Genomic DNA, 22,536 nt, shown 5'->3' on the forward strand with positions numbered 1-22,536 from the left:
AGAAACCACGTGGAGACCACTTGCGCATTAAAAAAATGTTAGACACGAGAGCAATATAGGATTTTGGGATCACTGTTCACCGCATAAAACACTATCAAAATTATACTTAAACTAGCCAAAGAAACAGAAATAGCAAAATTAGATATTGTCTACATACGCCATCTTCGAATGCTACAAATCGAATTCATGTCAAGTCTCAAAGATACATTTATTCTATACTTACTCTATTTATTAAACCAAGATACTAAACAGACAGTATGAAATGTCAATGTAAAAATAATGTGACCAGCATACGAATAGTACTGCTCTCTGATTTCAGTTTTCGACATTACTGCAATTTAATCGGTAAAACATAATATTTTATGGCGACAAAAATAAAATTAAAGCATTCAATATTCTAGTTTTCATAAGCATTGAGCTTTTAGGCAAAACTTGCTTAAAATCAAATGAAATATAAAAAGTCGAAATATCGCCTAAACGGTGGCATTTTCATTAGACCCATTTTACCTTTTTTAGAATGTCTTAAGTGTGTGACGTGTGACTAAGTCACAGAGCCACCGTTCATATCTCGACATTTTATACATATATAATGTGTTATAATTACATTAGGCTCTCAATTAATGCAGAAACGACGAAACAGAAACAAAATTGTGTTGCTCTGAAAGGAGAACATTTTTATTAACCACAATATTACAAACATATTATGTCATGTAAAAAATCAACTAAACACTTTACCTGAAAGGAGAAACAACATTTAATGCTAATATTCCGCGTATTCTTCTATTTATTATTAATTATTTAATATCTTGTATGTCATTACGTTTTACATATCTTTTCAATTCAAATCCAACTGACAACTTTCAAAAGCACAGCCATAGACAAGTTAAATGAGGAGCTATGAACCTCATTTACATCTCCCCCCCCCACATTAAGAACATTTATTCTATTTATTTCTATATTTTTATGAAACTATTGAAACTGGTACTAATTTTGTAACATGAAAAAGATTTGATTCAGGTTTCTTATGCCCTGTGTTTATTCTGTAAATCGAGTTTGACAATTTTTCCACAATCTCATAAGGACCAATTTTTAATTCATCAAGTTTTTTCCTATTTAACCGATTTCCATTTTCAACGTAAACCAAATCTCCTACTTTCAATACACATTTTTTTCTATTTTTGTCAAATTGTTTTTTATTATAATTGTGTGATTTTATACTATTTTCGAACGCTATTTGTCTATCTCGTAATAAATCATTATGTGTATGTTCTTTTTTCAATTCATCCGGTAAAATATCAACGTTTTTTCCTTCTAGTAAATACCTAGGTGAAAAACCTGTCACTGTATGTTCCGTTTCATTATATTTTTGGACGCATTCGTGTGCAATAGTCGTCCAAGCCAATTTATTCTCTTTTTCGTTTATTTTGCACCGTATTTTATTAACTAGCGTCTGGTTCAACCTCTCATTTAAACCATTCGAAAATGGAGCATTTACTGCCGTGAAGATAATTGGAATATTTTCTGTATCTAAATAGGTTTTGAACTCACGTGAATTTATACCCGGGTACTGATCGGATAGAATCATTCCAACCTTATTTCCCTGTATTACTTTTTGAACAAGCTTTATAAAATCATTTGAACTTTGGGTTTTAGAAGTCAGAATAGTGGCATATCTCGAGAAATGATCCACTAGTAGATGTAAATATGTCTTTGTAGAACGAGATCCGCCAAATCCACCAATAGTGTCTATGGATATTATCTCAAAAGGATAAGTAGCAGGGCCCCAAGTGTGACATTAATCCAAATTTGTATTTGCCTCTAGATTTGTTTTTTATGCAAATTTCACAATCGTCACAAACTTTTTTGATAATGTTCATCAAATTTCTCGATGTATAAAATGGTTTAACTTTCTTTTCCAGTTGTTGTATGCCTATATGGCAGTAGTAATAATGTACATTCTCTATGAGTTTTTTAGAGTACTCTTCAGATAAGACAATTTTTTCCTTTTTTCCTATATTTTTATAGTAAATATTGTTTTTTAGTTTAAGCTTATCTTTATAATTTTTTATGTCTTCATTTTTTTCTTGATCACTTATTATATCTTTTAGTTGAATAAAATTTATAATTTTCAAATTTTCATCTTGATTGTCACCTGGTTCTAACACCGGATTCCTACTCAAACAATCAGCTTCTAAATTGTATTTTCCTGGGGAATATATTACCTCAAAGTCGAACTGAGATAGATAATAAGTTAGGTCTCCCAATTCTTCATCCGTTCTAGCCTTAATGTTCATTTTTTCTAATGGCTTATGATCAGAGAAAACCGTAAACCTTTTCCCTATAAGCCAGTATTGCCAGTATTTTACTGATTCTTTTATCGCTAGACACTCCAAATATATAGCTTTTTTCTTCTTCTGTGTATCGTTCAATTTTCTCGAAAAATATGCACACGGTTTTTCTTCTCCATTAGACTGTGGTTGTTTCAAAACTGCCCCAATACCTTGAATTGATGCATCGGTATAAATATGTATTGGCAGTTCCGGATCGTAGATTGCTAATATAGGTTTCATACATAATAGACTTTTTATCGCCTCAAAAGATTCTTTACAGTCCTTCGACCAAATAAATGGCTGTCCCTTTCTTAGCAAATTGTGTAGAGGATTTAATACAATAGATATATTTGGCACATATTTCCCATAAAAATTTATTTTACCCAAAAACTGACGAACATTTTTTTGTGTTTTTGGTGTAGGAAATTCTTTTATAGCAGTCAAATTATCTTTCAACGGAGTAACTGTATTATTTTCGATTATGTGACCTAAATATTTTACCGAATTCTGAGCAAAGTTACATTTTGAGAATTTAAGTCTAAACCCTTCTTTTGAGATTGCTTCCAGTAGTAACGATAAGTGTCTAATGTGCTCTTCGAATGTTTCAGAAAATATCAAAATATCGTCTATGTAATTAACAGTAAAATTGGAAAGGCCGTGTTTCCTTATAATGCTGCTTAATATCCTCTGAAAAATGGCCGGCGAAGTCTTTAAACCAAACGGCAAACATGTCCACTGAAAGTGTCCTTCTTGAGTAACAAATGCAGTTTTTTTCCTGTCCTCGATTTTCATAGGGATTGACCAAAATGCTGAGTTTATATCCAGTGTTGTGAAGAATTTACAATTCCTAGTTTTGGTCATTAAATCTTCAATTAGTGGAAATGGTTGTGATTCAGGAACAACAATCTTATTTAAGTCACGAAAATCAATACATAATCTCGATTTTCTTCCATCTTCTTTTTTGTAGGCTAATGTTACTGGTGCGGCGAAAGGACTATAAGATTCTTCAATTAACTTTTTTTCTAGTAATTTTGATATTTGCTGTTCTATTTCTTTCTTATCCTCAATAGTACACCTATATGGTCTTTTGCAGCAATATTTATCTATTAATAAATCCACATGTGCCTCATAGTCCTTTACAGTACCTATATCGTATTTATCTTTTGCAAAAAGCGATGTATATTTGCTAATTAATTCATCTATTTCAGATTGTTGCTGATGGTCGAGATGATTTATGAATATATTAAAGTTGGCAACCTCTATGTGCTCATTAAAATTTATTTTGTATTTATTTTGGTGTCATTTCCAGTTTTTCCTAAGCTGCTCACATCTTTATTGTTATTATATATTTTCCCTTCTATTTTATTACCTGAAACGTCAGGAATTATTCCAGAATCGGCACATACTACCTTCTCATTATATTTATTTTTTAAAATATCAATATTTTGTGTAACTTCCAATTTTTCGTTTTGAGTGAGGCGAAATTTTTTTATACAATCTAATCCAACCAAGAAATCGTAGTCAAAATTTTCCTCATCTATCACGAAAACATTTATTATCTGTTCCATGTTTAAGATTTTTATCTTTAAAGTCACTATACCTATAGACTTTTTTACGCCATTAATCGTTTTTAGACCTGCAGTTTTAATATTATTCTTAATCGAATCGTCATTCAATGACAACAATTTTGAATTTATTAAAGACACATTTGATCCTGAATCATAAACGCCAAAGACATCCAAGGTGTCATTTAACAATAACTTAATTTTGATTAATGGCGGGATTTCTAGTTTTTTGGATCTATTTCATTTAATTCTGTCTCCAATTGAGAATTATTAACAGTTCTTATTTGATCTCGTTTAATGCCGTCACTATTTTTGTTCCTGAACCAACACAAAGATTCAGGGTGGTACCGATTTGTTTTGTTTTCCTTTTCACAAATTCTGCAGGGCCGGTATTTTTCGTTTTTTTCTTTAGTTTTATTTTCAAAGACAACAATTTTCTTTTCCGGAATCTTTTTACCTACCAAATGTTCTAAACCTCTGAGATTATTAAATAAATCTTCGGCTGCTTTCAAGTTTTTCCTGTCAATTTTGTCAGCTACAAAATTTGGCAACCCTGTAGCTATAAGATCTATCAGAGTCGGTTTGTCCATAGTTTTATTTATCTCTAATAAAAGACGTTCTTTTTTTAACGCGTATTCTAGTAACGATCCCTGTATATATCTGAATGACATAGCATACCTGATTGGCGACCAACCTTTGTCCGCATAAGTTTCGCAAAATATTTTTGTCCACATCGACCATTCCGAGTTGACTGTATATTTTATAAGCATTGAACTATACCAGTCAAGACACGAGTCCTCTAAAAATAACCTAAGAGCTTCAATCCTCTTCGAATCTTCGTCTATTCCTAATCGGGTACATTCAGTTTCAAAAGTTACTATCCATTGACACACATTTGACGTTTTTCTGCCGAATTTTTCTATGACGAATTTCTCAGTCAGACTTCTTATATTCTGAGGCTTTGACACATCTTTAATTCCGGAAATATTTTCCAAAATTTTTGTCAATGTCTCTCCTGAAATCCCAGCCGCCGGAGTCTGTTCCCGAGTTTCTGGTGTAATCTCCTCCAACAGATATCCCTGAAATTGCATATTTCCATCTTCATCCATGTAACTCTCGCTTATTTCTGGTGTCACTGAAATCCACACTTGCCTCTTGTCGTGTCTTCTTTGCAAAGTGTTTCTTACTTTTTGGAAACCTTGTGTTGCTAAAATCGTATCATGTAGTCTTACCGGTTGTAATTTTTCCGGGATTAAAAAGACACGTTTATCAGCATCCGTAATTGAAGCCATGCAGATTACATTTGTTTTCGGATCTTCACCCGATTTAACTACGAATTCAAACCTTAATTTCTCCATCGCTGTTATTTATTAGCTGTAGGAATGTTGTTTTATAATGTGTTATAATTACATTAGGCTCTCAATTAATGCAGAAACGACGAAACAGAAACAAAATTGTGTTGCTCTGAAAGGAGAACATTTTTATTAACCACAATATTACAAACATATTATGTCATGTAAAAAATCAACTAAACACTTTACCTGAAAGGAGAAACAACATTTAATGCTAATATTCCGCGTATTCTTCTATTTATTATTAATTATTTAATATCTTGTATGTCATTACGTTTTACATATCTTTTCAATTCAAATCCAACTGACAACTTTCAAAAGCACAGCCATAGACAAGTTAAATGAGGAGCTATGAACCTCATTTACACATATATAACATGGGTACTTACCGAAACTTTTCGGTGATTACCGGTTGTGGAATATCACTATTTATGAGATGTAAAAAACAGATAAACACATGAAGGTTCATTTTAGTATCCTGGTTTAATAAATAGAGTATACTTACGTCAAGCAAAATTAGCGTTATCTAAAAACTAATTTTGCTATGCTAATCCAGCACTTCAGACTATGTGACTAGCGATTTTTTTTTGAGGAAGCTTGCCTTGAAAATAGCCTATTATAATGACAATACCAAAGTCAAAGTCAAAATATTTTTATTAAATTTAGGCTATGACAAGCACTTATAAATGTCCAAAAAATCTACCACCAGTTCGGAAAAACTTCTGTTGTGAAGAATCCGGCAAGAAACTAAACGATGTGGAGAATTTTCGGCGCCAAATCGACTTGCGACTACATGTCTATCTGATAGTAGTACATTTTACTGGAGCAGCAGCATGGGCTACTACGAAACTCGAAACACGAAGTTCCTATCGTACCGTCCCTCTCGCTTTGATACTAAATAGTGAGTCAGAGGGACCGCACAAGACGAACTTTGAGTTTCGTAATGGCCCTGCTACGGACTACGTAGCAAATAAAATAGATGACGCAAGCATCTTAAATAAAACACTGTAAATTTCGAGGCCTAAACTAAAAAAAACTGAGAGAATTTCCATAAAACTATAGATCTACAGTTAAATTAAAACTGTAGGGTTGGCATCACTGCGAACGTCTGTAATTTATTGAACTCACTGACATTGACTAAAGTTATTGCAGATAGGGATATGAAATAAGTTTGAGCGATTTTAAAAATGACTTAAACATTAAAAGCACATTTCTATTCTAAAGGCGTATTGCGTATTTCTAGTTAACGGTTTATTTCGTTTGTCTATGGTATGGAAGCGACTTTGTTGTGCTGCAGCGTGTGAACACAACGTAACTAGTGTAAAATAGTATAGTAAAATGTTTAAATAACAATAAATTATTAAAACGTGACTAAAACTAGTTGGCACACATTAACTATGATCAAAACCGTTCTACGTGAATACGTCATTCATGCATTAACAATCTACTTATTTAGATATACAGGTTAGAATCTTGTCATTCCTTTTCTTTTCTATTTTTTATTCCAACTAAAGCAGTTGAAACAGTGAAACGGTTTAAATTAGATATAGATACTGAATAACCATAATCTATTTACAAATATTGAATTTAGTTGACTGCTAATTTATTCCAAGTTCAATGCACGAAATGTATCTATCAAACAACTCTACATCCTTTCCTTTCTGCTTAAACTTAAAAAGTTAAAAAAACTGACTAAACTGATAAAAGTAATGAACTTACCTTACGTCTCCTTACTTCCGTCATTGTTAAAACAGTTATTATTTAACTTATTTGGATAATAGACAAACTATTTCCCAAAAAATCTACTTAGCACTCGTCGCTACACAAATCTGCTAATGAATGATATTATTATGTTCTGTGTCAAGGAAATGGTACTTTAACTAGCTGAGGTATTGTCGTGTCACGATGATTCGCGGTTAATAAATGTATTTTTATTATCGTCAGTAAGTCTCGTCTGAATAGGTAGTGATGGCAATGCCGGTCTCTGTTGTGAAAGTGATCGTAAGTGATCAAATTTGATAATGTTATCTACTCTATAATGTCTAATACCTACTGTGACTGGTACTGATACCGGTAAGTAAGTATTTAGGAGTATGGTAGGTACATATAGATGGAATAATAATGACGAATCAAATCGTAATTTTTTTAGTTAGCTACCTACCTGTTATGATGTAGATATATACTCCTAATAAATAATAATAAGGAAGTAAGTACCTACTGGCTGGGTTGTGTTTGTATAGGTAACAATAAAATTACCCTCTTACCCGCTTGAAAAAACTAACGATTCTTAAACGTATCAGTGAAGTTAATTGTTTTACTTGTAGCACAGAATAAGCAATAGTACAATTTTAGTTTGTCATTCATACAAGTTAATAGTCAGCTGGCCATTAGATAGAACGACCTTGACTGACCTTGACAAAATACCTATGCTGCGTTTACGGAGGAGTTTAGGAGGGAGATGAAATTACTCTACCTCATAATAGTCCCTTCCTAATCCTAAAATCACGTACCATGGTGGTACCTTTTCATAATCAATTTCACAAAGCGTAAGTGTAGCGCTGGCCGTCATTTCTGCGCAATCTATCTAATTAATAGGTTACCTTAAACGAGCAATTCTTGTATATATGTATTGTATATATTTCGGGGATCTCGGTAACGGCTTCAACGATTTCGATGAAATTTGCTAGGTATGTAGGGGTTTTAGGGTATGAAAAATCGATCTACCTTGGTCCTATCTATGGGATAACGCTTGTTACCGAGTTTCAGCCCGAGCAAAGCTCAGTCGCCCAGGTACTATTATAATGTGACAGTAGCTCAGGTCAATGAGGGCTATCGTTTTTTGGCTCACTAGATGGCGCACTGTTGCGTGAAGTTTTTAATTTTAAGTATGGCTTTCAAAGTCTTATTACGGGCGTGACGGTGAAACAACTTTTTAGTGCAGCTTGTTGCCAGGGTTGCCAGGGTAATAATATGTCTGATCCTAAGTCTGGTAAGTAACTAAGTTAGAAGTTGCGACAGTTTTAAGGCATGGCTCATCTCCTAAGCAAGCATGCTAATAGTACCTACACATTGCGTTGCAAATAGTTGCAATCATTTTTCTAAGGTCCTTATCACACAAACTTGCGATTTGCGGGAGAGTTGAAAGCGTGGCGAACTGGCGAGCGCGGAGCGAGTTCGCTGCGAGCGAGTAAGCTTTCGTCGCGAGCGCGCCGCTCGCGGGAAAATCAGCATATCACAGTTACAGGAGGCTGCTAACTACCAAAATCGAAGTTCGGTAACGTACCGTTCTCTCTCGTATTAAATAATATTAGCGTTAGCGGGACGGCATGATACGAAGTTCGAACTTGGCACGGCCCTATACTACGAAGTGCAAAACTGCAGGGCTACTAAGTACTACGAAATTCGAAAATCGAAGTTCGTATCCTACCGCACCGTCCCTGTCACTCGCGCCATTAAATTAAATTAAATGACAAGCGTCCTAAGAGGGACGGCAACATACGAAGTTTGAGTTTTGCACTTCGTAATATAGGGCCAGAGGGGCTACTACGAAACTCGAAAATCGAAGTTCGTATAGCACTGTCCCTTTCACTCGCGTATTAAATGAACTAAGCGTCAGCGGGACGGCAATTTACGAAGTTCGAGTTTTGCACTTCGTAATATAAGAGCCTGAACTCAACAGCATTACAAATCGAAAGAGTTAATTGACTGGTCGTACTCGCTTAATGCCTCTTTAAAATTAGTTCAGTTTAATTTATCAATGCCATTTGAATTGCTATTTACTGATAAGATAAATTAACTTACGATAAATTAACTACCATGATGTAATATTTATCAATCGTAGCTAATAACTACAGTTAATATCGTTAAATTCAAGTAGGTAGGTAACTAAGCCTTGCTTGTTTTTAATGGTGCAACTTTTTTTCTAAAGCTGACAGCTGTAAAAGCGTAGCAGCGTATGTATAGGTTTAGGTGTCGTTCGGAACTCGAACGAAAGAAGTACAGAATAAGTAATACAGAAGATCGTTTTCTTTTTCTTTAAAGCGACTACATTCTAATTCTGTTGTACCTACCCCTACTTCTTTTTCGTCGTGTTCTTCATTTCTAAAGGTGGTGCCCGTCTTGATAAGCATTTACGGAACGTTGTCAAACTGCTTCCACTCGACACTCCTCTGTTCTCGGCCTGTTGCAGCAGGCAAAGTGAGTGAGCACCGTGATCGCCTTAATTTGCTTCGATCATCGGGTTGGTGACCGTCCTCTAGGCCTTTTCCCCTCTATCTTGCCTAGAACAATCAGTTTCTCGAGGTTGTCCGACTCCCTTCGACCGATATGGCCAAAATAGCCGAGTACTAGCTGGTAGCAGGTCGGGGACTCGTGGATAATCTGGTTCTAACATCTGATGTACCTACTGTAATGCAAACTAACCACACATACACAATACGCATCCACAAACTTTTGTAGTTACAATATTGGTAGAATCAATCAAAAAGGTACATTTGTACGGTCACAAAACAGACAGATAGGTAGTACGGTCAAGTGCAAATAGGTATATAAGTACTTTAATAAGTGCTTAAAGTCTTGTATACATATTTTTGTAACTTTGGCCGTGTCGATATCTTTGCCCTTGACTGTACCCTACATCTGTACCTTAAAACCCTACCAATATAATAACACGAAATTGGCAAATGTGCAATAATGTGCATGCGTTTGTTGCTCTTTCACGCTAAAACGGCTTGATGGATTTGGATTGAATTCGGTATGCAGATAGCTAATACTATGGAATAAAATCAGCTCTAACTTAGTAAAACTGCAAGGATATTCATTTATTTGGACAAAACTGGAGAGGACGATATTCCAGTTTCATTTTGAGATATTTTATATACGATAGGACTTACCGATATACTTATATACTTATATTATAGGTAATGAAATGTATACACTATGAGTGTATGACGATCCAAATTCCAAATAGCTACCTACCTATCTTATTAAATTATTATTTTTTTATTTCCAGGCTGCTAAAATGGAAGTAGAAAGACTGATCTCGCCGGAGATGCTGCGTCAGTTCGGTTGCGGGCGCCGCAAGCTGAACGATGTATTGTTCAAGACCGACCCAGCCTTGCCGAGGCTTGGTGTACGGGACTTGGATGACGAGGAACTGTGCCATGAAGTGTAGGTTCGCAGGACATTCATCATCATAGACATCTTAGGAATAAATCACGCTCCTTAAGCTCTACTCACTACATCGTATATCATACCATGACCGTAACAGGGACTAGTGATGTAACGAATGTCATTTTTTGAACATTCGCGGATGCGAATGCGAATATCTGATACCGACATTCGCGAATGCGAATGCGAATATTCAGTTTTTCGTTTTTGCGCCAAATTGTCTATGGCAGTCTCGTTCGAACGAAGTGCGTTCCGGTTGGTTGTACTTTGTTCCGAGAATTACCCAGTTTAGCAAAGTAAATAAATAAATAATACCAAATCATTAAGTGAAGACTGATTATGTGATTACGAGATTAAGTTATTTTTTTGTGTTCCCAATCCGCACTGGGCCCGCGTGGGAACTATGGCCCAAGCCCTCTTGTTCTGAGAGGAGGCCTGTGCCCAGCAGTGAGACGTATATAGGCTGGGATGATGATGATTTTGTATAAAAAACATAAGAAATGAATGTATTTTGATTTTATTAACCTATCTATTATCTAATAATTGTATTTTTTTCTGATATTCATATTCGCAAAACATTCGCAGAAATTTTGCGAATGCGAATATGCAAAAATATGCGAATATTCGTTCGTCACTAAAAGGAACGTATTAGGCACGGAATGTAACGCGACACGCACTACAACATGTCCTATTTTATGCTTTTACTGTGTTTTTGTTGTGATGTACCTTTTGTTGTCAATAAATGTTGTGAGTTTGAGTTTGAACATGTCAACGGCGTGTCATGTACCCATAAGAAGCGTTTCGGTACCGTTTTTGATGCATTGGGCGAGGCACGCGGCGGCGTCGGTTGGTTACGAAACGTGCTAGTGGGCATCTCATACTTTTCAGTACAAAGAATATATTTTTGCTTGACACGGTCCTATTACGGGCCGGTCATGATATGATACGGTACGGCGTAGTGGTAGAGACCTTTAACAAGGTGCGAAGTGGAGTGCCAGCGGGCAGCGGCATGGCCAAAATGTTCCCTATTCATTGCGCAATCGCCACGCTACACGAACTATGGTTACCCAATAGTACAAGCAATGAACACAGAAAATGTTCATCGCTCCGCGGGTCGCATAACGAGTTACCGGCCGCAATATACTTATTTTATTTTTTTCTCTTTTTATTTCTTTTATCCATTGTTCTCATGTTTGTCACGAATAAATATTTTCTTTCTTTCAATAAAGCGGTTTCAAACTACAACTACCTATCCATGTCCATCTTTCACGTAAAAACGGAGCGACGTATCGACGTGATTTTTGCCATAGAGATAGTTTATGGGCCAGAGAGTGACATAGGTTACTTTAAAATGCAGTTCCCGAGGGAACAACGCGCGATAACCGAATTTCACACGGACGAAACCGCGGGTAAAAGCTAGTATTTTATAAAACGTTAGGCATAGGCAATACGGCCTCTGGACTCTGGTATGCGTTTCCTCGACTGTACAAATAGTTCTTAGACTACTTCCGTATGTTCGCGATTTCGGATCGAATTAGAATCTGATGTAGTGCGTGGTGCTTAAGAGCTCACCTAGTCTTAAACTCTTGACTGGCTTAAGCGTTGTGTTACAAAATCTTGTGAAAGGATGACTGATGGCTTAGGACCTACGCTAACTGACGCAGTTTGCACGGAGCGGCGAACGAACGCCTATTGCAAAATATTAATGAGCAGCGCTAACTGCACGCAACGGATTGTACCTGGGGGGCTCACCGAAATTCGGGAATCGAAGTTCATTGTTACCGTCCCTCTCACTCTCGTATTAAATAATATAAGTGTCAGCGGGATGGCATGATGCGAACTTCGAATTTTGCGCTTCGTAGTATAGGGCTGTATCCGCGTCCGCAGGCGTGCGCCCGCGCCAAGAGTATCCTTATAGATAACTGTAGGTGATGACGACCTAATGTTTAATGTAACAAGGAAAATCTTGTTTTCAGGATATCTTCCACGTGCAATATACCTGGCTGTGGATTCACGGCGGACTCCCTCTTGGAGTTCGAGAGCCACTACAACTCTTCTCACAGATACAGGTAAATGTGTGGCATAATTTCTGTATAGTCCCTGTCTACCATCCCAGCCTATATACGTCCCACTGCTGGGCACAGGCCTCCTCTCAGAACAAGAGGGCTTGGGCCATAGTTCCCACGCGGGCCCAGTGCGGATTGGGAACTTCACACGCACCATTGAATTGCTTCGCATGATAGTGGAGGTTTCCTCATGATGTTCCTCACTGCAAAGCTCGTGGTAATTTCAATGTAATTCCGCACATGAATTTCGAAAAACTCAGAGGTGCGAGCCGGGGTTTGAACCCACGACCCCTCTTGAGAGGCGATAGGTCAAACCACTAGGCCACCACGGCTTATACCCTGTCTAGTTTATCAATATTCCTATCTATAATTAGGTAGTCCTGGCTGGTCCTGGCACAGAATAAACAGCACAAAGACTCACTCTCTCAAAAGACGTTTAGGCCACTTTAAGCTTCTCTGTCTACCGCAGCCACTCTCAGTGTGCTCCGTGGAGCTCAAAAACCACATCAATTTTTCGAACGACACTAGGCCACCACGGCTTATGTTGTCTAGTTTATCAATATTCCTATAGGTAGTCCTGGCTGCCTGGCACAGAATAAACAGCACAAAGACTCACTCTCTCAAAAGACGTTTAGGCCACTTTAAGCTTCTCTGTCTACCGCAGCCACTCTCGTGCTCCGTGGCGGATGATACATGATACCACTCTAAATTGGTAAAAATCTGTGGTGAATTTCTACAAAATTACCGCATAAATTTCAATAATATAGATTCTTTATTGAAAACCACACAGTAGATACAATGAATCAACAAATCCTTTAATAATAATTACTTTACCTACTTATATTGTAATTAAATACATACTTAAAATTCGTACTTTTTTTTTCACTTTCTATTCGACTACTTTCCGAGTGGTATTAATAGACGCCATTTTAAAAATCTGCCATTTGCAGCGCGACTGGACAGAGAAAGTAATTTATGTAGGTAATCCTTCAAGTTTTAATATCACTAATCCTTCACTTCAATCCGATCTTTTTCTGTGCAGTTGCAGCCAATGTAAGAAGGTGCTGCCATCACCGCACTTGTTAGACCTGCATCTACAAGAACAACATGATTCCTTCTTCGCTGTTCTAGCGACGAGAAAACCTTCCGTAAGTTTTGTATTTTAATCCGTTTTTTAACGTAAACATTGAATATGATAGAACTACAAACAATTACTTCCCGCGACCTTATGATAGCTGTCTATGCAACAAATGTGTGTTCATGCAGCTCCTCCACCGTTCACCATGTTACCAGATGGTGTTGCTCTGAGGATGAACTCTGGGTGATAGTTGGGTTTGTGATTTGTGTTCTTATAGTGTGGAGGTGGAGGAGCTGCATGAGCACACATTTGTTCCATAGACATAGCTATCATTCATAAGGTCGCAGGCGAGCAAAGTAATTAGTTTGCACCTTCGCAAAGTACCTAACGCCTAATTCAGTAAATTATTTACATACGATTGTTTTTTTTTCTTCGTCATAAATATGTTGCATTTACTCAGCGTTTTAAATATTTAAAATTATCTTTATTTCCAGTATTGCTGTTACATAGAAGAATGCAAAGAAAAATTTATGAACGCCAAAGAGAGATTACAGCACTGCGTCGATGCACATAAAATGCCAAAAGATTTCAGATTCGATCACAAACCGAAACCCAAGAAGGCAAAAAACAAAAATAAGAAACAAACTGAAGAAAATTTGATGGATCTTGATGGAGTCCCGGAACAAAAACAATTTTATTTCAATAATACAAAACATAAAACCTTTGCAAAATATACCGGGAAAAAATTCACCACAGATAAAGAAAATTCAAGCTCTGCAACAGATGTCAACATGGATGAGGTTGTAAACGATTTAAAAAGCAGTTTACCAACATAATAAAACAATTAAATTGTAGTACTTATTGTGTTTTAGCTTTAGATTTTAGTGTGTGTTAGGTTTAGTGTTTTTTTTTTTATTTATTTTTTTTATTTTTTATTTTTTGCATTTTTGTTTCATTTAGTTTTCTTTTAGACTTATCTTTAGTTTATAAGGTAATGTAAGTGTTGAAACTACAATATTAAATTGAAATAAATACTACTAGTTGGTTAAATCTGATAACAATTTATTTACTTTCACAATGATATTATATTACTATTAAATAAATAAATGTAAGCTTATTTACTACCTACGTCTTCAACTTTGTTATATGACTTGCATATATTGAGTGATAACGGTGACATTAAATTCAGGGCGTAACACACCTAGGTTTTTTTTTCTCAATTTTGCCAGTGCAACGGCAAACTATTCGAGATTCCTACTCATTTAAACATTCAACACCAATTGTTTTTTAGAAAGATAATAAATGTTTTATGATCTCTAAAAATCATACTCAAAGTTTTATTGCATTACAATTTACAACTGCACGACATGAATAAATCGTGCTAATATAATGTATTTTTTTTTAACATTTTATTTAAATGACTTTCTTTCTAGTCGAATATTGCCTTACACCATATTCAATGTACAAACTCATAAAAAAATCGACTGGCTAACATTAAAAAACTCGTTCCTGTCAAAATTATTTTTTTAATAAAACGTACGAGTAGAGCAGCCAGTAATTTTTTACCATAAGAATAATGACATACGAGCGGAACTGTGTCTATCGCATAATATTATTATGAACCAGTTTTATTTATAACATTGCAATATAAAACGGAATAGTTATCACCCCACCTAAAAAGCAGCTGGTATATAGTACCAAGTGGTCTAATAAGTTTCCGGAATGTCTAGTCGGTCTCCGTTCATTGTTACTTCTATTACCCTCGGCAGAGCTCCACTTCGCGGAGCTCCTATTCTACGTGGCTGAGGCGCTTCGCTTGTTGCCTTGACGCAACTCTAACTTAACCCAACAGTTTTTTAAAGTTTCCAACACAAATAGAACAGAACCAGTTGCTTTTTAGACGAAGTGGTATAACCCCATAAAACTTACGATTGTCCTATTGACGTCAGGTTCCGTTCTTAGTCATTATACATCTCTGTCTAACTCCTTTTACTTGGCCTTCCCTTGAGCGGCGACAGCAGCCATTGCCTTCTTGACAGTCTCCTCGTCGCCGAGGAACTGCATGGAGTCAGTTGGCTTCATGTCCTCATCCAGTTCGTAGACGAAAGGAATGCCGGTCGGCAGGTTCAGCTCCATAATGGCTGCGTCGCTCAGACCTGGTCCAAGGAAACATAGCTTCATAAATGTTATCGACAGCTGGATAGTTGACGTCATACGCTCTAGGCCCGAGTGGGACGAATAGCCCAAACCCTCTCGTTTAAAGAGGCCTGTATATGTACGAGAACAGTACGAGGTATACACAGATGACGGTAGTTGACGGTAGATAATAGTAGTGGTTTAGGGCACTACTATACAGTCGAACCAACTGATTTATGTACCAGAGGGGAACCTTTTAATAATCATTTACCTATGATTTCCTTAACAAAAGTATGGGATGTCAACATGACATTAGTAGCACAAAAGTAATTTATTGAATCAGACGTTACTTTGCAGAGGTCCATATCAATTAACTAAATCAATTTCTTTGCTCACCCGCGACCTACTACTGCTACTAGGTCGCGGGTGAGCAAAGAACCCTGCTACACGATTCAGTTTGTTCAACTCTACATAAAATAATGTATTTTATTTACTTCATGTTTTACTTTTCATGGCTGCTAATGTTTCATTTACTTTAAATACTTACTGTACTTTTACCCTCTGTTTCACCATCCATTGATTAAATTTATCTGAGGGATAATGTCACATTTATCCGTCAAATAAAATTAATCAATGGATGGTGAAACAGCCCCTTAGTGTTTAATTTTGTCCAAATAAATATTTCGTTCTTTCTTTTTGTTTTGTTTTTAAACAATATTTTAGCCCTGAAAAACCAGACACCAAATTTAATCCTGTAAATAAATCCTGCAGTTTTAGCGAGAGTAACAACTTAAATAATGTGATAATAGTTGGATGAAGATAACTTTCGACCATACACGTTTATTTTAGCATTAGAAAGAAAGCAAGCAATATTGACTTGACGTGTCTTTATATTGAATAACACTTTAAACAAACAAATTATTAAATTTTTTTTTGTCTTCTACCAGGAAACCGTAAAAATAAATACGATTTTTTTTTTAACAAATACTTAACAAAAACTTTATTGAAAACTAAAGGTTTTGTGTCCTTTCTAAACATAGTTATAATTTTTTATACTAATGTTGAATGTATAAGTAATATTATTTTTATCTAGTTTTTCACCTTCTGTTTTTATTATTTGTTTAGCCCTTATGTTAGCTTGTAATAGCCAGCACTACCTAGTAGAAGTTTCTATGTGCTATTTTTGGCAAAATAGGTATCTTAAATAAATTAAATACTTCCCAAAGTTACTATTCCACGCGGACGAAGTCGCGGGCAAAAGCTAGTAACCAATAGACATGCTTCATTTACACATCCTCGCACAGCACATCTCTGATAGAAACAGCTAAGCGGAGCGAGGCGAGGTAAATGAAGCGTTTCTATTGGTTGATGAAAAACATATTCCTCGCAACACATCCTCGCACATCTCTGGTGGAAACGCTGCTTTAAAGTAAATATACAATCGAACATAGAAACTCCTCCTTTTTTGAAGTCTGTTAAAAATTAAGCCAATTTCAAATGTGAAATAAATAGTGAGCTGTCATATATTTATGTAACCCATCAGGTCAGGTATTCCGTTATTGGTCCAATAGTGGTTGAATCCTAAGTGTGTCTTTAATGTAGATAGTTACCCATAGTTAAGTTATCCCACCAAAAGCTGACAAATTAATTGAGATGTCACAACTTTTGACAACGTATAATAAATCGAAAACCGTTTGGAGAAATAGGCTTTGTGAAGCGTTTTCAGAAGTCAGATTCCAAAAATATGATAAACTGAATTGAATAAACAAAATTTAAGTAATGACCTTCATTTGACCCCTGCAGTGTCCCGTCACAAAGGCAGTTATAAAGCAGGTCTACAAGAGGTCTACCCTCTAAAGCAAATTGGCCATTTTGAAATGTTGCTGTCCTGCTTATAATAGCCAAGAGTGACAAAGATAGAACTTTAATCACACGATGCGCACCAGGCTTTAAACAGTTGTCATTTATCGTAAAGTTCGAAATGTATATGAGTAGGTATTTCCAATGTATTTTTACAAATTAAATTATAAAATTACGTTACAAGTAAATATAAAAGAATTTAAATATCAGATTTTAATAAAAAATATCTATTTACTATCACACCACTAAACAAACATAGGAATTATCGAAGCTAAAAGAAGAGAAATAAATAAAATTATTTGTCATGGTTCATTTAGGACCCTAAACCCTACTTGTATTATTGGCACATTGTAATGCCACAGATTATGTTATGTATGATCTGATTTTTTCTAGGCAATGGAACGTGGCTGTCTCACTGTGACGTCATCCAGCGTATTTCGTAACAAAAAACCTAAAAAATTAAATACTCATCCAAATTCAAAATCGATGAAAATGATATCTTAAAATATCCTATTCTTTCCAAAAATAAAATAAAAACTATAGGTTATTTTTTTGGTGCATATGCTAATCAACAAAAAATTATAGGAGTCGCCTTTTCTAAAATTTGAATTTGAATGTGAAACAAATGCCAAGTTGTCAAACGGACCGCACAAAACTGGTTCAAAGTACCCTCACCAACCCTCAATGTGTTCAGGTTCCACTACTCACCATCTAAATGCTTGACAATGCCTCTGAGACTGTTTCCGTGGGCAGCGATGATAATCCTCTTGCCTTCCTTAATCTGTAACCAAATAAATTACTTTTCAGAACTGAGCTCAATAATTTTTATTGCATTTAGGCAGGGGGGGTCATGGCAGTCATGCGGTTTGTGACACACAGGAACAAAATAATTGCATATTTCATAGTCATAGGCTCATAGCAATACGTATGACATGGGGGGGAGGAGGGTGCTATGGCACAGTATAAAAAAGGAGCAGTATTCCGTCTCTGCAGCATCCTTATAATTATAATTACCTATGCTGGCTCGTAACACAAACGCGCCATAGGGCTGCCTACTCTACTAACTGTCACTCTTCAGTCATGTATTGATTTGATAATGACACATGAAATTTAAATTAGGTTAGGAGAAATTTAAAGATGGACTATAAGGAGTGTTTAACAAAAATCCTAACAAAAATGCATTTTACGTTATTTTAATACACAAAACGTATTATGTTTTAAACAGTTTTATTTGGCTTCATCACTACGTATATTTGTTACCTACAAATTAGCTACGGAGAAGTATTTGCGCCTCTTCTGGAATGTGCGAAAAGCATTATTGTTGAATTTAAGAGTAAAAAAATTCGCATTCTGATAAAAACTTCAATAGATACGTTTTTATTCTGTTATATTAGATGAATTTAAACATCCTTACACCAAACAATACTGTTTAAATATCGTTGTGACATGTTAAGGTAGGTACGTAATAAATGCACGTGAGTCTATGTAACCGCGGAGCGAGCACTCGCGACTGATGGTTGCCGAAAGTATGCTGAGAACTCGTGGCGCGTACGTGTAACTAGCGTTCCGGCCGTTTGTATGAAGACGGTGTACTGCTCCTTTTTTGTACTGTGGCTATGGTGCTAAAAAATGGCCAAAATTGGTATGCCATACTTTATGGATGGCCCCCAATAAAGAAAATGAAATAAAACGGACTATGGGATTCTTTTTTATACTATGAATGCCTGATCTGGAGATCAAATGCATAATAATCTGAGCTTTTAACAGTAATAATAATTAATTTTGAATATCAATTGTACACAATTACATAAAAAATATCAATGTTTGGTTGTTTAAATATGTATCATTGCCTGGTTGGTAGTGTTGGTACCCATGACAGCAGCTTCACTTACTTTAGGACTAAAAGACAATTGATATGTCTCATGATATATTATTTAAATTTGAAAATGAAAACCTAATTTAGTTCTATGTTGCATAATCCCAGTATATCATAGAAATTAATTTAACCTGGGGTGGGCACTAGACCATACTGGGGTGGGCACAGCCAACCGGGCCCCCCTTCTATATAAGCCTATGATCTCACCTGGGGCACAATGACATCATTCCAATATGGCAGTGTGCGCTCAATAGTGAGCTTCAAGCTCTCAAACATGGGGAACTCTTCGGGCTTTGGGTCCCCAGCATAACGGGGGTCATTCACAATGGTCTCGTAGTATGGGTGATCTTTCTCCATTGGTGGGGGAGGCACATCAAAGCTTCTGCGCCAAATTTGGACCTGAATGAATTAAATGCGGGTGAGAAATTGGAGTCATGAGTTTTGCTGTAAAAGTCGAATGGTGCTTTTACAACCTTTGATTTCTTATACCAGAATAATGTACAGTTGTGATATTTTGGATTAGAGTTACCTATTGAAATGTATGTACAGTCACGTCTAAAAATATGTATACAAAAACAAGGTTGCATAAATATGTAGTCATACATTGTATCAAAAATATTTATCTATTACTGACACCAAAAAATTGTATTCATTAAACTTTTTCAGTATTATGTAATCACAAAATGCTTCAGAAAGTTGCATACTTAAATAAATTCCATTTAAATGTATCCACCTCGTGGGCAAAAATAAGTATACATGAATGGGTTCCATATACATATAACCACACCAATTTGGCAAATATTTGTATACGCCGTTTGATTCATAAATATGTAAACACGATTTGATATTTTGATTCGTTTTGAAGAATTACTGTTTTGTTAAGATTACATGTCTGTCTCTTTTGTAACCTGCATGCGGGCAGGGACATACATACTACGAATCCATACTCCATTACAATAATATTATATACTGGTGACCCGTTCCGGCACAACACGGTTACGGTATACATAGACACCGTGAATCACACTATTTATTTGTGAAACCGCATCAAAATCCGTTGCGTAGTTTGAAAGATCTAAGCGTACAGACAAAAAAAGCGACTTTGTTTTATACTATGGAGTGATGAATTGAAAGTAACTCTGTCTGTTCCGGTATCACGTCGAAACCGACTGGTTTCGACTGTCAAGGGGCTGAACATAGGGTACTTAGTTTTTATCTCCAAAAGCAACCCTTAAGGGGAGAAAATGGGGGATGAACTGACTGGAGTGAGCTGGATGAAATTTGGTATGGATATATTTAATTTTTTATATACCATCAAGATCACCAAATACTTGGAAACGTCCAGAGTGGTCATTTATATCGACTAAGCCAAAGCGATCAAGTTGTGCGGGTCATCCACTGAGGACAGATCCACTGAAGCATCTATAATTTGCAATCTTTAACCAAGAACTGGCTACAGTGCGGCTCTACCACTAACAATTAACAATATAATTAAAATAAAAACAAAAAAATGCTTAGTGCACCTTTCTGAGAATGACCCTAAACTGAAATACTCAATAATATTTACAAGTCAATTCAATCTAAGGACTGTCAAGTGCGTCATAGAATAATCGTGAGATAGACGTATGCAGTGACAAGTCCGCACTGTTTTCGTGAATTGTCAAATCAGTTAAATATACAACTTACGATTCTATGCCAGTCAGACAAGGTTTGTTGTTGCAGTCTGGATACATATTTATGAATCAAACGGCGTATACAAATATTTGCCAAATTGGTGTGGTTATATGTATATGGAACCCATTCATGAATACTTATTTTTGCCTACGAGGTGGATACATTTAAATGGAATTTATTTAAGTATGCAACTTTCTGAAGCATTTTGTGATTACATAATACTGAAACAGTTTAATGAATACAATTTTTTGGTGTCAGTAATAGATACATATTTATGATGAAAATGTGTGGCTACATATTTTTCAAATTTTTTTGTGTATACATACTTTTAGACGTGACTGTACTAACTGCAAAAGGATGCACTGAGGAAGGAAAGGAAGACTATACTGGTGCTAAATGGCAACGTCAGCCAGAAATAGGCAATAGGGCAACAGACTGGTAACAATTATTAGTTAAATAATGTAATATCTTTTTTTAATTAAAGGCAATAAAAAAATACATAAAATAAGCACCCTGCCCTGTGATAATATTTAATGTACCACATATTTTAACTTTTCTTCTTCATCCTTATGATAATGCAAATCCGAATTACATTTTTTGAATGAAAACAAAGATAAGTCAGTATTAAAAAAAATATGATGGTTTAACTTGACATTAGGGAAAACCTGCATGTGCATTTAGCTCAATATTAGAAAAAGATATACCTATTTCAACCATATTGCAAAGTTGTGATGCATAAAAGTAGTTGGGATAATTCATGCTTCTAAAAGTGTGGTACGAGTATTAAGATTTGGCTAAATCTTGGAGACAAGGTGATTTCTCCTCGAAAACTTTGCAACTCAAACGGAAATGCGTTTTTCGGGCTGTTGAAGTGCCTGTATACCTGAGCTTCTCCATATTTAGCCGCTGTCTCTGCCTTGTTGAGCCCTGTGAGCCCACCGTAGTGTCTCTCGTTCAACCTCCAAGTCTTGTTGGTGGGTAAGTCAGTTTGTCCAATCTCCTTCAAGACAGAGTTCAAAGTGATCTGCGCTCGCTTCAGTACCGAGGTATGGGCAACGTCGAATGTATAACCTTCCGCCTTCAGGGCTTTACCGGCTGCCACCGCCTCCTCGCGACCTACGATATTATCTAATCAATTCAAACACGAAGAGAAGTAACACAATTTTCCAAGAACAAGTACTCACCCTTGTCACTCAAATCGGCGTCGAACCAGCCGCAGAACAGATTCTTTTGATTCCATTCGCTTTCGCCGTGGCGAATCATAACAATTTTGTATTTTCCAGGCATAGTTTTTGATATTTTTTGACCGGTCAAATCTCCAATCTCAGAATCTGTCCGTTTGACTTGACACCAATAACCTCTCTTTGACCTTAGTATTTTTTTTTAAATCCAGACATTCGACTTACGATACCATAGTTACGATAATGTCA

At 36.0% G+C, this 22,536-nt stretch overlaps 4 protein-coding genes across 11 annotated transcripts in view; 1 reads left to right on the forward strand and 3 right to left on the reverse strand.

The window, feature by feature from the left end:
• Positions 1 to 7,180, reverse strand: part of NTPase (ectonucleoside triphosphate diphosphohydrolase NTPase) — a 37,126-nt gene extending 29,946 nt beyond the window's left edge. Inside the window, exon 1 of the mRNA XM_074092515.1 lies at positions 6,967 to 7,180. Coding sequence (XP_073948616.1) covers positions 6,967 to 6,990 — 24 coding nt within the window. The 5' untranslated portion in view covers positions 6,991 to 7,180. The remainder of the gene's footprint in view (positions 1 to 6,966) is intronic.
• Positions 1 to 14,464, forward strand: part of LOC141431360 (protein lethal(2)k10201-like) — a 24,262-nt gene extending 9,798 nt beyond the window's left edge. The window contains exons 2-6 of one of the 8 annotated variants that reach the window (XM_074092518.1): positions 9,355 to 9,444; positions 10,259 to 10,416; positions 12,393 to 12,485; positions 13,525 to 13,630; positions 14,055 to 14,464. In XM_074092518.1, the coding sequence (XP_073948619.1) occupies positions 9,355 to 9,444; positions 10,259 to 10,416; positions 12,393 to 12,485; positions 13,525 to 13,630; positions 14,055 to 14,396 (789 nt within the window). In that variant the 3' untranslated portion in view covers positions 14,397 to 14,464. Of the gene's footprint in view, positions 1 to 6,471; positions 6,568 to 6,603; positions 6,712 to 7,227; positions 7,321 to 8,390; positions 8,522 to 8,605; positions 9,445 to 9,540; positions 10,167 to 10,258; positions 10,417 to 12,392; positions 12,486 to 13,524; positions 13,631 to 14,054 lie in introns of those variants that run through there. The other 7 variants (XM_074092519.1, XM_074092521.1, XM_074092522.1 and 4 more) reach the window with 7 other exon arrangements.
• Positions 3,628 to 5,616, reverse strand: LOC141431359 (uncharacterized). Its single transcript, XM_074092516.1, has 2 exons — positions 5,437 to 5,616; positions 3,628 to 5,359 (listed from the first exon to the last, which is right to left on the reverse strand). The coding sequence occupies exon 2, from the start codon at positions 5,251 to 5,253 to the stop codon at positions 4,117 to 4,119; it is 1,137 nt and encodes a 378-aa protein (XP_073948617.1). The 5' UTR covers positions 5,254 to 5,359; positions 5,437 to 5,616; the 3' UTR covers positions 3,628 to 4,116.
• A 137-nt stretch (positions 14,465 to 14,601) lies between the features above and the next one.
• LOC141431361 (phosphoglycerate mutase 2-like) lies at positions 14,602 to 22,510 on the reverse strand. Its single transcript, XM_074092526.1, has 5 exons — positions 22,291 to 22,510; positions 21,990 to 22,222; positions 19,640 to 19,831; positions 18,265 to 18,337; positions 14,602 to 15,716 (listed from the first exon to the last, which is right to left on the reverse strand). The coding sequence occupies exons 1-5, from the start codon at positions 22,391 to 22,393 to the stop codon at positions 15,550 to 15,552; spliced, it is 768 nt and encodes a 255-aa protein (XP_073948627.1). The 5' UTR covers positions 22,394 to 22,510; the 3' UTR covers positions 14,602 to 15,549.
• Positions 22,511 to 22,536: the final 26 nt, after the last annotated feature.

Source organism: Choristoneura fumiferana, chromosome 9 (genome assembly GCF_025370935.1).
Source record: "Choristoneura fumiferana chromosome 9, NRCan_CFum_1, whole genome shotgun sequence".
Taxonomy (NCBI): Eukaryota; Metazoa; Arthropoda; class Insecta; order Lepidoptera; family Tortricidae; genus Choristoneura; species Choristoneura fumiferana.

What these genes read in the sequence shown, in the direction of transcription:
- LOC141431359 (XM_074092516.1), bottom strand. Translation starts at nt 5,253, where the DNA reads ATGGAGAAATTAAGGTTTGAATTCGTAGTTAAATCGGGTGAAGATCCG.
- LOC141431361 (XM_074092526.1), bottom strand. Translation starts at nt 22,393, where the DNA reads ATGCCTGGAAAATACAAAATTGTTATGATTCGCCACGGCGAAAGCGAA. An exon ending in CGCCGATTTGAGTGACAAGG is followed by an intron (nt 22,223 to 22,290) that starts GTGAGTACTTGT and finishes ATAATATCGTAG; the next exon opens with GTCGCGAGGAGGCGGTGGCA. An exon ending in ATGATGTCATTGTGCCCCAG is followed by an intron (nt 18,338 to 19,639) that starts GTGAGATCATAG and finishes ATTTGGTTACAG; the next exon opens with ATTAAGGAAGGCAAGAGGAT.